Source organism: Chanodichthys erythropterus, chromosome 22, assembly GCF_024489055.1.
Source record: "Chanodichthys erythropterus isolate Z2021 chromosome 22, ASM2448905v1, whole genome shotgun sequence".
NCBI lineage: Eukaryota > Metazoa > Chordata > Actinopteri > Cypriniformes > Xenocyprididae > Chanodichthys > Chanodichthys erythropterus.
Window position 1 is genome coordinate 1726230 of NC_090242.1, and position 13398 is coordinate 1739627.

A 13398-nucleotide genomic window follows, 5' to 3' on the forward strand; every position below is an offset into this window, starting at 1 on the left:
ACCTCATGAAGTTTGTATTAAATCTCATTTTTTTATCTGCGAAATTCAATAGGAATCTGTGCAGTTGGAGTTTAACATGAGGGCAAACAAGTTCCCTAGTTGGTCACACGAATTCACTGCATTGACTAAAAGAAAGTTGCTAGGACTTCTGTGTGAGCTGTGCTTCATTGATACGCTATTGCCAATGACCTTTTTGTCTGAATTCACTGATGTGAGCACACCTTTACAGCAAGTTTTTCTTTTACATTTTGATTGAAAAGCTTGCAATATTTACCATACCGTTTTCTGAAAGTCCCTTATAAACTGCTGGGAAAATGTTAAGGGGTTACAGAAATATTGCCTTTAGGTCTTCGACAACTATTCGATCAAATTGATAATAATCATCGACAACGATTCTCATTATCGATTAGTCGGGTCTGCCCACCGTGCACAGAAAACTTCTGCCAGTCGCGTCAAATACAGCACTGAATAACCCATTTGTATGGACAAAATTGCATCTAAAAATAGTGGAGAAAATAGATTGAGCTGCTGCAGGAAAGGTATGTGATTCAAGCTGCCCAAAACATGAGAATTCTTTATTATAAGGATGTGCGTCCTCAGCGCAAAACGTTCTTTCTGCTGCTATATCCTTATCTGTAAATGTTACAAATTCACGTGAGCATTTCCATTTTGCTTAAACAAATAAGGCTCATCCTGACAATATACGTTAAACTTCAGACTTTACTGAATGAGCGCCAGCGAGGTAGAGAGGGAGAAATATGTTTTTTAAAGTTAAATTTAGATTTAAAAGTCAACATGACAGAGTAGTACCTGTAAAGGGATAACAACATGTAATTGAATATAAATGTAAGACATTTCTTATTTACAGGATAAAGAAATGACAGGTGATTGTGTCCACAGCTGTCCTAAACTATTAATATTGGTTATTACTAAAATCAATTTTTTTTTTTTTTTTTTCATGTTTCTGTAAGGGTTAATCCACAAGTATGTGTAAGCTCCTTAGTCACAGCAGTATTTCTAATGCTACAATATAATTATTGTTATCCAAATAATTTACTGTTTTACAAGAAAGGCAGAAAAAAGTAAAGTACTTTATAGTTGTTTTTTCAGATGCCCAATTACAGTCAATAACAGAGATTGTTATTATTTTTTGGATATTATATGTGAATAATGACTATTTAGTTGTTTAAGTTTGTTATTTGCCTAATAAATTGCAATAACATTTTTAATTTTAAACAAGATAGATTACTAAAATATGTGTGTTCTCTTTTTATTATGATAGCTAGTCTAATCAATTAAGCATGGCATGTTTTCATAGCATTCAACTGGTACATTTGTTTCAAGTACATTGGGCAGGATGTGCAATAATGTGTTTTTGTCAATAAAATAAAAATAATAAAATTAGGATTTTTTTAATCCGATTAATAATAAAAAAAAAAAGACCAACTAATCGATTATCAAAATAATCATTAGTTGCAGCCCTAGTTGCCTTTAAACTAGATGTAGTCTAGTCAGTCTCCGACCAGATGAACAACAGGTTGACTAAAAAATATTTCAGCCACATGGAAGGAAGTAATGCAACATTAATATGCCATTCTGGTTTCTTTTTAATAGGATATACACACACACACACACACACACACACGCACAGAGAGAAAGGGAGAGAGGTTTGGGATGAGCAGTGTCTGATTTGTGCATTGTGTAATGCAATTTAATTTGTGTGATGGCAGCGCCACCTTGTGGAATTTATATGATACGGCTCTTCGTTGTAATTCCCTTTATATTCACTTTGTGCACAGTGAAGGGTTTTCCTCTCCAAGGGTCGGAGGAGAAAAGGCCATCCAGAGAGCAGCTTGATTATTGAATATTTTCCTCATTTGACTCATGAAATTCATGATTCACATTCTGTGCTGTTTTTGTACCCAAGATGGAGCAACATCTGCTCTAAGCAGACATTCCATATACATTTACTCACACACTGTCTACCATTTAAAAGTTTGGGATTGGTCAGATTTTTTTCTTTTTCATGTTTTTGAAAGAAGTCACACTCTTGGTCAAACACAATTAAAAAAAAAAAAAAAAAACAGTAAAAATGGCAATATTGTAAAATATTATTACAATAATATAACTTTTCTATTTTAAATGTCCTTTATTTCTGTTATTTTCAGGAATTTTGAGCATTATTACTCCAGTCTTCAGTGTCACATGATTCTTCAGAAATCTAATATTTGATGCTCAAGAAACATTTATTATTAATGTTGAAAACTACTGTGCTGCTTCAAATTTGGTGGAAGCTTTGATATTTTTCAGGATTCTTTGATGAATAAAATGTAAAAAATTATTTTAAATAGATTTTTGTTTTTGTAACTTAGTCTTTACTGTCACTTTTGATTAATTTAATGTACCCTTGCAGAAAAGTGATTAAAACTCTTTTACAACAACAAAAAAAAAAAAAATACTGACCCTAAACTTTTAAACGTGTGTGCATATATAATGTAACTTGATTACAGATTACGAGAACAAAGATGATGATTGAAGAACTGGTCTTCCTGTTTTGCCCCTGCAAATGTGCTTGAAGAAAAGAAAGAATATGGAGGGAAACACGAGGAATGCATGTCACAGAGTGAGGGGGTGGGGATGACGGCTCTCGGCGGGACACTCACATTGAAATTGTGACCCTGTAATGTAGGGATTCAAGTTTTCTGCACCCAATATCTGCAGTGGAAAATGTGTTGACAAATCTAAGTCCATTTGAAGGTCCAATACATTTAAGTTTTTAAAATGTAAATGTTTTAATGAAACATTGTATCACTTTACAATAAGGCTTAATATTAGAATTGGTTGATACATTTGTATTCCTAATGTAACAAAATTTATAGCATTTATTCATCCAAATTAAGGTTAATAATAAATGTAATATTCTTTAATGTTAATTAATGTTCATCCATAAAACATTAACTAATTAATTGACAATTTGAAATGTCAAAACTGCATGTAAAACAAATTGTTGATCATTGTTAGTTCATTATACCTATTGCATTAACTAACAAATCATGTTAACAAATTGAACTTTATTGTTAAGTGTTGTGATTATTATTTTATGTTTAAGCAAAAGAAGACAAGTTCCCATGTGATTTGACACCGTTACAGTATCAGTAAGTGAGTGATTACGCGTATATATTCTTGGATATGCTACACCCTCATTTCATCTTAGAAAACAGAGAACGTTTGAGTTTAAAGTGTGATACACACATAAAAAAAAAAAAAAAAAAAAAACTGGGTACATGTATAATCTTTGAAAGATGCCTGCAGTTCATTTAATTTAAAATAAATAAATAAATCAAAGATTATAAACCATGGCTCTTGCTGTTGTCACTTGGGTGTTAATCAAGTTGTCCTCAGCGTAAAGTTGTCGTGATTCGCACCTCCGTGCATAAGCGTCATACTCATATTACATAACCACACGTTCTTTGAAAATGCTCAGGTTTGTCAATCAATGTGATATTGTGACGCATATTTTATGCTGAAGGAAAACTGAAACAATGGCTTTTGTGTTCTTAAATTTGGAACGGATTTTAGTTCTGGCTTAAAGGATTTTATTTTACAGCAATAATACTTTATGGACTCCTGAAGGGAAATTCTGAAGACTGAAACAGGTCCAGTTTTGTTCCATTGACGAACTAGATTATCGGCCCAGCACTTCTGCTCTACTATTTGGCAGAAACCCAGAATCCCTGTGGCCTTGTATAGCCTGTAGGGCTCGTGCCTCTGACTTATGAGAAGTTGAGCAAAACAAGGAAGCTCATAAGTTGTTAATACTGAGTAGTATTTCTTGCAAGATTGCAAACTAAAACATGAAGTGTCATATTTCAGATTTCACTGCCAAGAGAGAAAGGAAAACTGCTGCAATAAGTATGTTGACATTTGAGCTATCTGATTTCAGGATGCCACAAACTTCCTGAGAAGCTTGGTTTTCCACCGGGTCAAGGTCAGTTTTAAAAGAAAATTCAGGCATACCGTCCCATAACTCGAGAGTGCCATTGCTATGTTTCTTTGTCCAGCGAACGTTCCAACCATTTCAGCCACTTCCTGTGGAATGTTTCCCCTCTCTGGCACTGCTAGAGTTTTGTTTGTTTTCGGTATGATATTTTCTCTACCTAAATTAGGCTAGATTAAATACTTAAAAACATCCCACCCTGGGTTGTCTGTATTTTGCTCCTGTTTATGTTGATAAGAGTTATAAAATATTAGGAAAAAACCCAAGTGTTTTACATGTGGTTTAATAACTTCTTTGTTTAAAGTGAAAGTCTCAGTGTTTTAAGATTTTCATGTGTCCTTGCTACTGCAAACATTAATGAAATTACACTGTAGTTTATATTTAAAGTAAATTTGTTTATGATAAATATAAATATAATAAATATAACAAACAGTTGTGCTGTATTTAATTTGAAGTAAAAAAAAATTTAAGATTATAAATGCCTTTACTTCCATTTTTTCTTAATGACTACGAACTGGATGGATGGATGGATGGATGGATGGATGGATGGATGGATGGATGGATGGATGGATGGATGGATGGATGGATGGATAGATAGATAGATAGATAGATAGATAGATAGATAGATAGATAGATAGATAGATAGATAGATAGATAGATAGATAGATAGATAGATAGATAGATAGATAGATAGATAGATAGATAGATAGATAGATAGATAATACAACAAATATTTTTGGTTTTGGGATCATTTGATTTGTTGCAAACTTCTCATAAATAAAATATGACAGCCTTTCCTCCCTCCCTTTGAGAAACTTACAGTCTGGAATGTGTAGAGAAAGACTTCAACTCTGCTGTGGGCAAACAGATATGCATGTAAGCATGTTCTGAAATGCAACCCATCTGTGTGAAGACACATGCCAGAATACATAAGCAAAATGAAACATCACACACAAATAAATTCTAAATATTAAATGGCTGCACAAACAGTGAAGACATTTGTTCAAACGTGGTTTCAATCAAAAATCTTAATCTGAAGTAAAGTCATTTCTGATGTCCAGTTAATGTCTGTCTACGCCGATTAGAATTGTGTGCATCTACTGTTCTGTATATCTTGAGGCTCCTATAGTAAAGTTTGAGTTCAGGGATTTTAAGATAATACTTGGCTGTATCACCAAAAAAAAAAAAAAAAGACAATTTCCTGGTCCGGGATCTAGGAAGAGCTAAATTACCTGATTTATGTGTTTAGGGGAAACCTGCCCAAACAGAACCACAATAAATGTGAGAATTTTTATTTATGTAAGATTTATTTTTTATTTATTGTTATTATTATTATTATTATATTAATATAAAAAAAAATCAGACAGTCTTAAATTTGTCTTGCATTACAGTAATTTCATGCACAAATACAAGCCTACTACATAAACAAAACCTTTACAAACACACACACACACAAAAGGTAAGGTTTCATTAGTTTACTACTTTAGTTAACATGAACTAGAATGAACAATACTTCTGCAGCATTTATTAATATAGTTAATGTTAATTTCAACATTTACTAATACATTATTAAAATCAAGAGTTGCACTGTGAGCTAACATGAACAAGCCATGAACAACTAACATAAACAAAGATTAATAAATACTGTAACAAATTTTTGTAAACAAAGTTTACAAAATACTTTAATAACTTGAGCTTATCATAGAAGACAATCAAAAAAAAAAAAACTTTATTATGAAAAGTTATGATCACTACACGCCAAAACAAGCTATTAGCATACATGCTAAAACATACTTGTTTTTAGCTTCTCTGTCTCATTACCATTGTGAAAAAGAAGAACTTTAGCATACTTTTAAAAAATGATTTAGAAAAATAATATACTTCCAATAAATATACATAAGTGTGAACTGTATATAATGTTTTGGAGACATGTAATGACTGTTATTTACTTTTAAATGAAAATGTATTATAGTTTAAATTTATATTAAATGCAATAGTTGAACTTAAGAGTGCTTTTGAGGCAATTTTGGCACATTCAAAGTATATGAACTTACACAGTTACACAATATTACAGTTAAGCAAGTAGTTTACATGTTACTTCAGTATGTTAGTCACATCAAAATGAGTGTAGGCTACTTATTAAAGACAACAGATTATGAAAACATTGATTTAAAATGTACTTTAAAGTAAAAAATGCAGTGTGTTAAGAAAAAGCCATGAAAGTGTACTCTTTTTAAGTTCACTTTAGTGGCCTTTTATTGATATTGTGCGCAATTACAGTATTTTTAAATAAGATTCAAACTACACATTCAATACAATTAAGCACACTTCTTTTTAACAAGGGTGTATTTCACTTGTAGAAATGCTTATTATAGCCTTTTAAATTAGCCTTTTAACAGCAAAATGGCACAATATGCTTACTGGTCACACAGATAAGACTTTTGTTAATCATTCAATTTGTTGGCTGTGGAAAAGTAGCTGTTAGCATTCACAGTGGCTCAGTAGGAACCATGATGAGCTGTGGCAGCAGGGAGCCAAGAAGTGAGACAACAAGCATTATCAGAAAAAGAGAAGCAGGAAATTATGAAGCCAAACCGTGAACTAATTTGTTACATCCTTATCAAGCGTGTTTATTTCCACCACAGAATAAGGGGTCTCTGAATATTACGCCATTGTTTATATCATATGTTACTACTTTACAAACCCTTTTTATTGGTGTATTTAGAGAATGTTGGATGCCTAAGCACATCTCAACTGTCATATCTCAGAGAAACTGAAGGATAAATCGTCTAACGAGAAAGCCGACATCTGCAGAGCTTATCACTGACAAAAAAATGTTGGAGGCAACAGCGCCTCCATGAGGTCTTTTAAAGCCAGTGTGAGGAAGAATGCCCCAGCTTCCTGTGTGCTGAAGAGGCATTTCACTTTTAAGATGAAGTTGCAAACTCCACTAAAATAACCAAATAAACCAAGTAAGCGGTTATTTTCATGACTTAATTGGAGTTTGACCATCAGTGCTGATATACAGAGCCATATGTGAAACAAGAAACAATTGACCTTGCTGTATGGCACAATTCATAATTACAAAATGTTTAAATATTTATTATACTTTTTGTAAAGCATATAATTTCTTGAAAACTATTATTTGAATCCAATATACAATTATTCATTATATACATTTACATACATTACCTTTATTGCCACACACACACATATATGTGTGTGTGTGTATATATATATATATATATATATATATATACACACACACACACACACACACACACATATATATATATATATATATATATATATATATATATATATATATATATACACACACACACACACACACACACACACACATATATATATATATATATATATATATATATATATGTGTGTGTGTGTGACTGTGTGTGTGTGTGTGTGTCAATTCATCATAATAAAATAATATATTATGTATATATATATATATATATATATATATATATATATATATATATATATATATATATATATATTAAATATTAAATATATAAATATATATATTAAATATATTTATGCAGTTATATTTATGCCTTTTATTCATTCATTCACCAAAAAAGATGACCATTCAGAATACAGAAAATGGTGGCCCCAGGTCTATATTTTAAAATATTTTTAACAGGGAAAATAGAAAAAATATATATCCACTTGCTTCAGATTCCCAGACATTCTACAATAACCTGAAAGAATAAAAATGCAAGTGCAAATGCAAGAGGCTATTTGTAATGGTGGTGTGACCTCCTGCTGTCACAGATCCTCTCAGGGCTGATGGGGGACAGCATTTGTTCTGCCACAAGCAGGGGTGTAGATCGTGGGAGGAGGAGGCATGCCTGCAACTGTGGGAAATAATCAAAGTCTCAATAACATTACAATCAGTGTTGTAAAATTGTATTTGTTTGTTGCCCTCTCCTTAAGAAATGAGAGCTGGCCAGTAATGTTATATTTGCTACCAAATTGTTAAACAACTTTTTTTTTTTTTTTAAATTACTATTATGAGGATTTTGCCTACTACACACCATTCAACTGTGTTTTAACGCAAATCAGGTTTCTGGTGTCAGCAAGAGCAGGGGGAAAAAATGAAATGTCACAGCCATTGTCTCGTGGAAATGATCACGTGCACACTCCCCCTGCTGGAGAACAAAATATAACTATTTTGTATTGTTTATTATATAAATATTTTAATATCTATTCGACATTTAAACACGGTCTCATCTAACTGTTTCAGCAAACGACTATACTAGCCAACAAGACTAGTGTTTACAATCGGAAAATGTATATTTTCAGAGGGAAATTTCATTATATTGCTACTATTTGACTATTTAAAAATAACAATAATAACACTACATTTGAAATATTTCACGTCAGATTAGTAATGCAAATTTATTAGAGGGTTCACTATCTATTTTATGCATTCAAAATGAGCTGTTTTATTGAAGAACAGCACGCATGCTCTGTACTGTACATATAGATTTTGTCTTGAAATGCTGATTTCAAGGCTCCATATTGAAAATGTGTTGTATTTCGTGATCACTGTTAGTCATTGGATTAAATTAAACCGCGAGCATGTTTCCACAGGCAATTTTGTGTACAATGCAAAACATATATTAAAGTTCTTTTGGCAAATGGAGTTAAGCCACACCTAGATCCTGCCCTATTTTCACAAAAAGGCACAAGCTTTTCTTCAGCTACGTTTATGTGTGTGCCGGTGCTGTTAGTACCCGGCTGTGTAACTTGATAGGGGGCATCGAGAGGGATAAGGGAATGTTGAGTTGCAATGGAGCAGAGTACGATACAGGTAAACTGAATTACAACTTTAAACTGTTACTTTGTTGCAGCTCAAAGGCGGTCGGCGCGCGAGCTCGAAATTTGCTGCTTTGTTTTTAAAAATTAAAATCCTATTTTTTAGCCGCTGTTCCCGCGACACGTAGTAATATTTGAAGTTCGCTAAAATGCCGAATTGATTCCTATCCAATCAAGCCAACGAAGACTTGAAAATATTGTCTCGTATTTCGCCGAGAAACTTTTATTTGTTTTGAAATGTAATTGAAATTTCCTCGATGCTGTATCGTTTTTGTGTGACGATTTATTGTTATATCAAGTACGCGTGCGTTTGATATTTCGATTTTTTTCGTTAATGATTAATTTCTTTGTGTGTCGTGTTGACTGCCTAGATTCTCCCTCTTGCCCCCCACCCCCACATTTCACATTTGCCAAACCGATTTTGTTTTAATGTCTTATTAAAAGCGATACGAATCGAGCCCACGATTTTAAAGGGAAAGCTATATTGTTTTTATTCACAATCTGTCGACACATTTTTCGATGAAATCTCGCGGATATTGAGCATGATTTTAAAATGAAGTGTTAATGAAACTTCTAGGAAGAGGTAAACTTGGTGGAGCTGCTGATTTTATTTGAGACTGCGAAGTTTTTTCGTCAAGCTCAAGTTATTTGATCGTTACATGAGCCTTGGTATTATTTTTTTTAAATGTTGTGTTTAGCCACAATAACGTAATATCGTTTTGTTTTTAATGCTTTTAATATTATTAAGCGATTATTCGTGTTGGCTAGAAATGCTAGGTATATTTTTGTCATGATATATGAGACTTTTATGTATGTGGCAGTAGGAAGTTGGCTGAAATATGTTGTTTCACAGATATTGAACGAATACCATTATTAAGCTTCAGAGCACCCGGATTGAGGATGTTGTTTATCACTGTTGTTATCGAAATTATTGTGTATATAAAATATAAACAATTTTCATCGTAAGCAACTCTGATATGAGCCCTTTTTCATTATGCATACTAATAAATGTAAACAATTTTGGGCTCAATAAAAACTCCCAAGGTCATTTTGGTTATTTTTTCTCTTTCCAAATCTTTAACACGTTCTCCATGTGTTTTTAGAATTGTGGTGATACACTCACTTCGGTACTCGTTGAAGTACATAAATTAAAAAGTTGACTGTCACAGACGTGTATTGTGGTTTAACTGTAAGTCTAGTTCTCTTTTTTTACCAGTAGGCGCTCGACATGTGGACGCCGAATGTTGTGGCTTCTGATTGGTCGGTTTTTCGGTGAATATGTGGGTTACCGGTGGGGGTAGGGCGGGGGTGATTGACCCATGACTGTATTACCTCGTGAACGTGTCCTGTGATTGACATGTTGAGTTAAAGAACTGAGAATATGTCATGCTCAAGACCACGTTCAAGAGGTAATACAATGTTACTATAGAAAACGGATGACACACAATGATGTGTATGTATAAGGATAATAATTTCCATGTGCATATTGCATTATTTGTAATTTATATTTTATAAATATTTTAATGTAGATATTAATAACAACAAACAAAAAGGTCGCCTATAGTTTTAAAATCTTACAATGCTATAATAGTTTATTTCTTTATAGTTTGTCATTGTGTTGTGAACTACTCTTTCCATAAAAAAATAGTCTGTAGTGCTGAAATATCTTTTATAGTTTAAGTTCAGATATTAACAACAAATTATATATTTTATCATAGTTAAAACATATAAGCTATTATCTATACATACACTGGCCTCATAAAATATCTATTATTAAATTAAATAATTTTGTTTCAGATAAATGAATTCCCATTAGCTTTTTGCATTACTTATAGCTTTATTTAACTATTTTGTTTTATTTATTTTAAAACTCTTTAAGTATGCTAATGCAATAACAATAACTTGAGATATTAAAACAACAGCAATGGTACTAGTAAACATTTTATTCTTATTAAAATAACTCAAAAGATTACCTTTAAACGCAATATTATACATTCATGCTTTTAACCAAACATATGTATTATGAATTCTGAATTCTCTTTGAAGTCGAAAATAAATTAATCAGTCTTCATATGTATATACATATTTCTTGAAATAATTAGTTTTAGTGACATTCACCGCATTCATTGTCTATTTCATCTGTTATCAAAATATTTATTATCAAGTTAATTCATTTTGTTTCAGATAAATGAATTCTAATTAGCCTTTTGCATTATTTATAGCTTAATTTAAATTTTATTTGTTTTTATCCTATTTATTTTTTTAAACTCTTTTAGTATGCTAATACAATAACAATAACCTTTTAAATACACTATTACAACAACAACAATAATACTAGTCTAGTATTAAAACATTTTAATGTTATTAAAAATAAAGTTAAAGAATGTATTTAAACACACTATTATACATTCATGCTTTTGACCAAAAATATATATTATCAACTAAATTATCTTCAGTATGTTGAAGATAAATGAATCAATCTTCATATGTATACATATTTCTCAAAAACAAAAACATAAAAGATTTAGTTTAGCCTCCACATTTATTATCCATTTTTAGTAACCGAATGTACCTCCAGCACTTTTTTTATATATATATTTGATAGCAGCAAACCATATTTTGGCATCATCTCTGTGGAATTTTGTATGTTTTACTTTCTGCAACTCAAATAATAGAAAAATCTTTATGTGTTTTTCCATTGCTATCAGGCCATTCCTAAGTAGATTAATACATTGGAATGTGTTTTCAACCATGGAAACTTTAAAAAAACAATTCTGAGTAGGTTACGTGAATGATTAGTTCATGTGTAATTTGCCCCACTGTATAGTATGTTTTGGGGGACTTTTTGTCTCAGATTTTAGCAAAAATACTGATAGAAGACAAGACATTGAATATTTTAGTCTTACCGCTCAGCTGATTTGAGAAGACCGCAATGCTTGCTGCTCAGACAGATAATTTGAATCATGTGAAGGGTGTTTGCATGTGTGTATTTGAGCTTCGTATACATATGTTTTCTTCCAGAGTGATCTGACTGTTATGAAGTGTTTGTGCAACGACAGCATTTCTGTTTGCTTAAATGATCTGCACAGGAGCAAATTCCAAATGAAATGTATGAATTGATAAGTTGTTTTTTAACCACAGACTGCTTTTGAACTTGTGTAACCTATAATTTTGTACTCTGACTCATTAAAGGGATAGTCCTTCCAAAAATGAACATTCTGCCATCATTTACTGACCCTCAAGTTGTTCCAAACCTGTATGAATTTCTTTCTTCTGCTAAACACAGAAGATATTTTGAAGAATATGGATACCAAACGTGGGCCCCATATACTTCCATAGTATTTTTCCCCACATACTATGGAAGTCAATGGGGCCAATCAACTGTTTGGTTACCCATATTCTTCAAAATATCTTCTTCAGAATATCATCTTTTGTGTTCAACGTACAGGTTTGGAACAATTTGAGGCTGAGTAAATGACAGAATTTTCATTTTTGGGTGAACTATCCCTTTAATGCTGAAGGTATTAAAGATCTTTTCTCACACATCTGCAAAAAAAAAAAGCCTTATGTGAGTGACTTTATTTTGTTGTTCTCATATGTGCATTCAGACATTTTTATTCCCTAACCTGTTTGCTTTTGTGTGTTCTTGTCTTAATCAGTGGTTAGGTGCTCCTAGCTGCCTTCGAGGCTCCTTTGCCTTTTATAAGTCAGTGGGTTGCAAGCAGGAATCTGGGGGTCCGACTCAGGTCTGGAAGCTTGGGGAGTTCTACTTCATGCGCTGTGGCCCTCAGGAGCCTGTGTGTATAGCGGAGGTCACATTGCTTTGGGAAGATCAGACGCAGCGCCGCCTGTTGGCAAGTTCTAGACTCTACTTCTTACCTGAGGACACTCCGAAGGGCAGAGCAGTGGAGCATGGAGAGGTGAGAGATGGCGGGGAGAGCAACATAAATAACTTGTGTCTAAGGGGAAAGAGTACATAAGCACCACATTATTACATATTATCATTTGGTTTGTGGATGTCCACTTCACTTTGTATATAGTAACATTTTACATATTTTGCAGTTGTGTTGTAAACAATTTTACACTACGGGATGTATAAAGCTCTGATAGATGTACAAACCTTTTAAAAACCTTTTTCAACTATTTAGATTGTGAGGTTATATCTAAAGTACTTCGTCACGTTCAAAATGTCAGACATTTTTTATATATATATATATATATATATATATATATATATATATATATATATATATATATATACTAATAATCAGTGTTGGGTATAATGCTTTACTAGGCAATTAATTTTCCCTTGAAAAAGTAAAGTTAGGGATTACTTTTAATTTTTCTGTAATTTAATTAGTTACTTCTGATGTAATTGCATTACTGTATAGACTATAAAACAATTCTATATTAAACAACAGTGGATTTACCATCAATATTTATAGTATAAAAGTCTGTTAAAATTTATTTTTTTTGCCAAGTAGTTTACAATCCAGTGACACACAAACCCTAACCCTACAGCATTTTAAGACCCTGTTTATACCTGGTATTAATAT

General features: G+C 32.2%; 1 protein-coding gene across 3 annotated transcripts in view; it reads left to right on the plus strand.

Moving 5' to 3' along the window:
• Positions 1 to 8586: 8586 nt before the first annotated feature.
• Positions 8587 to 13398, plus strand: part of zgc:77151 (uncharacterized protein LOC337153 homolog) — a 17037-nt gene continuing 12225 nt past the window's right edge. The window contains exons 1-2 of one of the 3 annotated variants that reach the window (XM_067376421.1): positions 8587 to 8837; positions 12502 to 12762. In XM_067376421.1, coding sequence (XP_067232522.1) covers positions 8817 to 8837; positions 12502 to 12762 — 282 coding nt within the window. In that variant the 5' untranslated portion in view covers positions 8587 to 8816. Of the gene's footprint in view, positions 8838 to 9054; positions 9426 to 11445; positions 11952 to 12501; positions 12763 to 13398 lie in introns of those variants that run through there. The other 2 variants (XM_067376423.1, XM_067376422.1) reach the window with 2 other exon arrangements.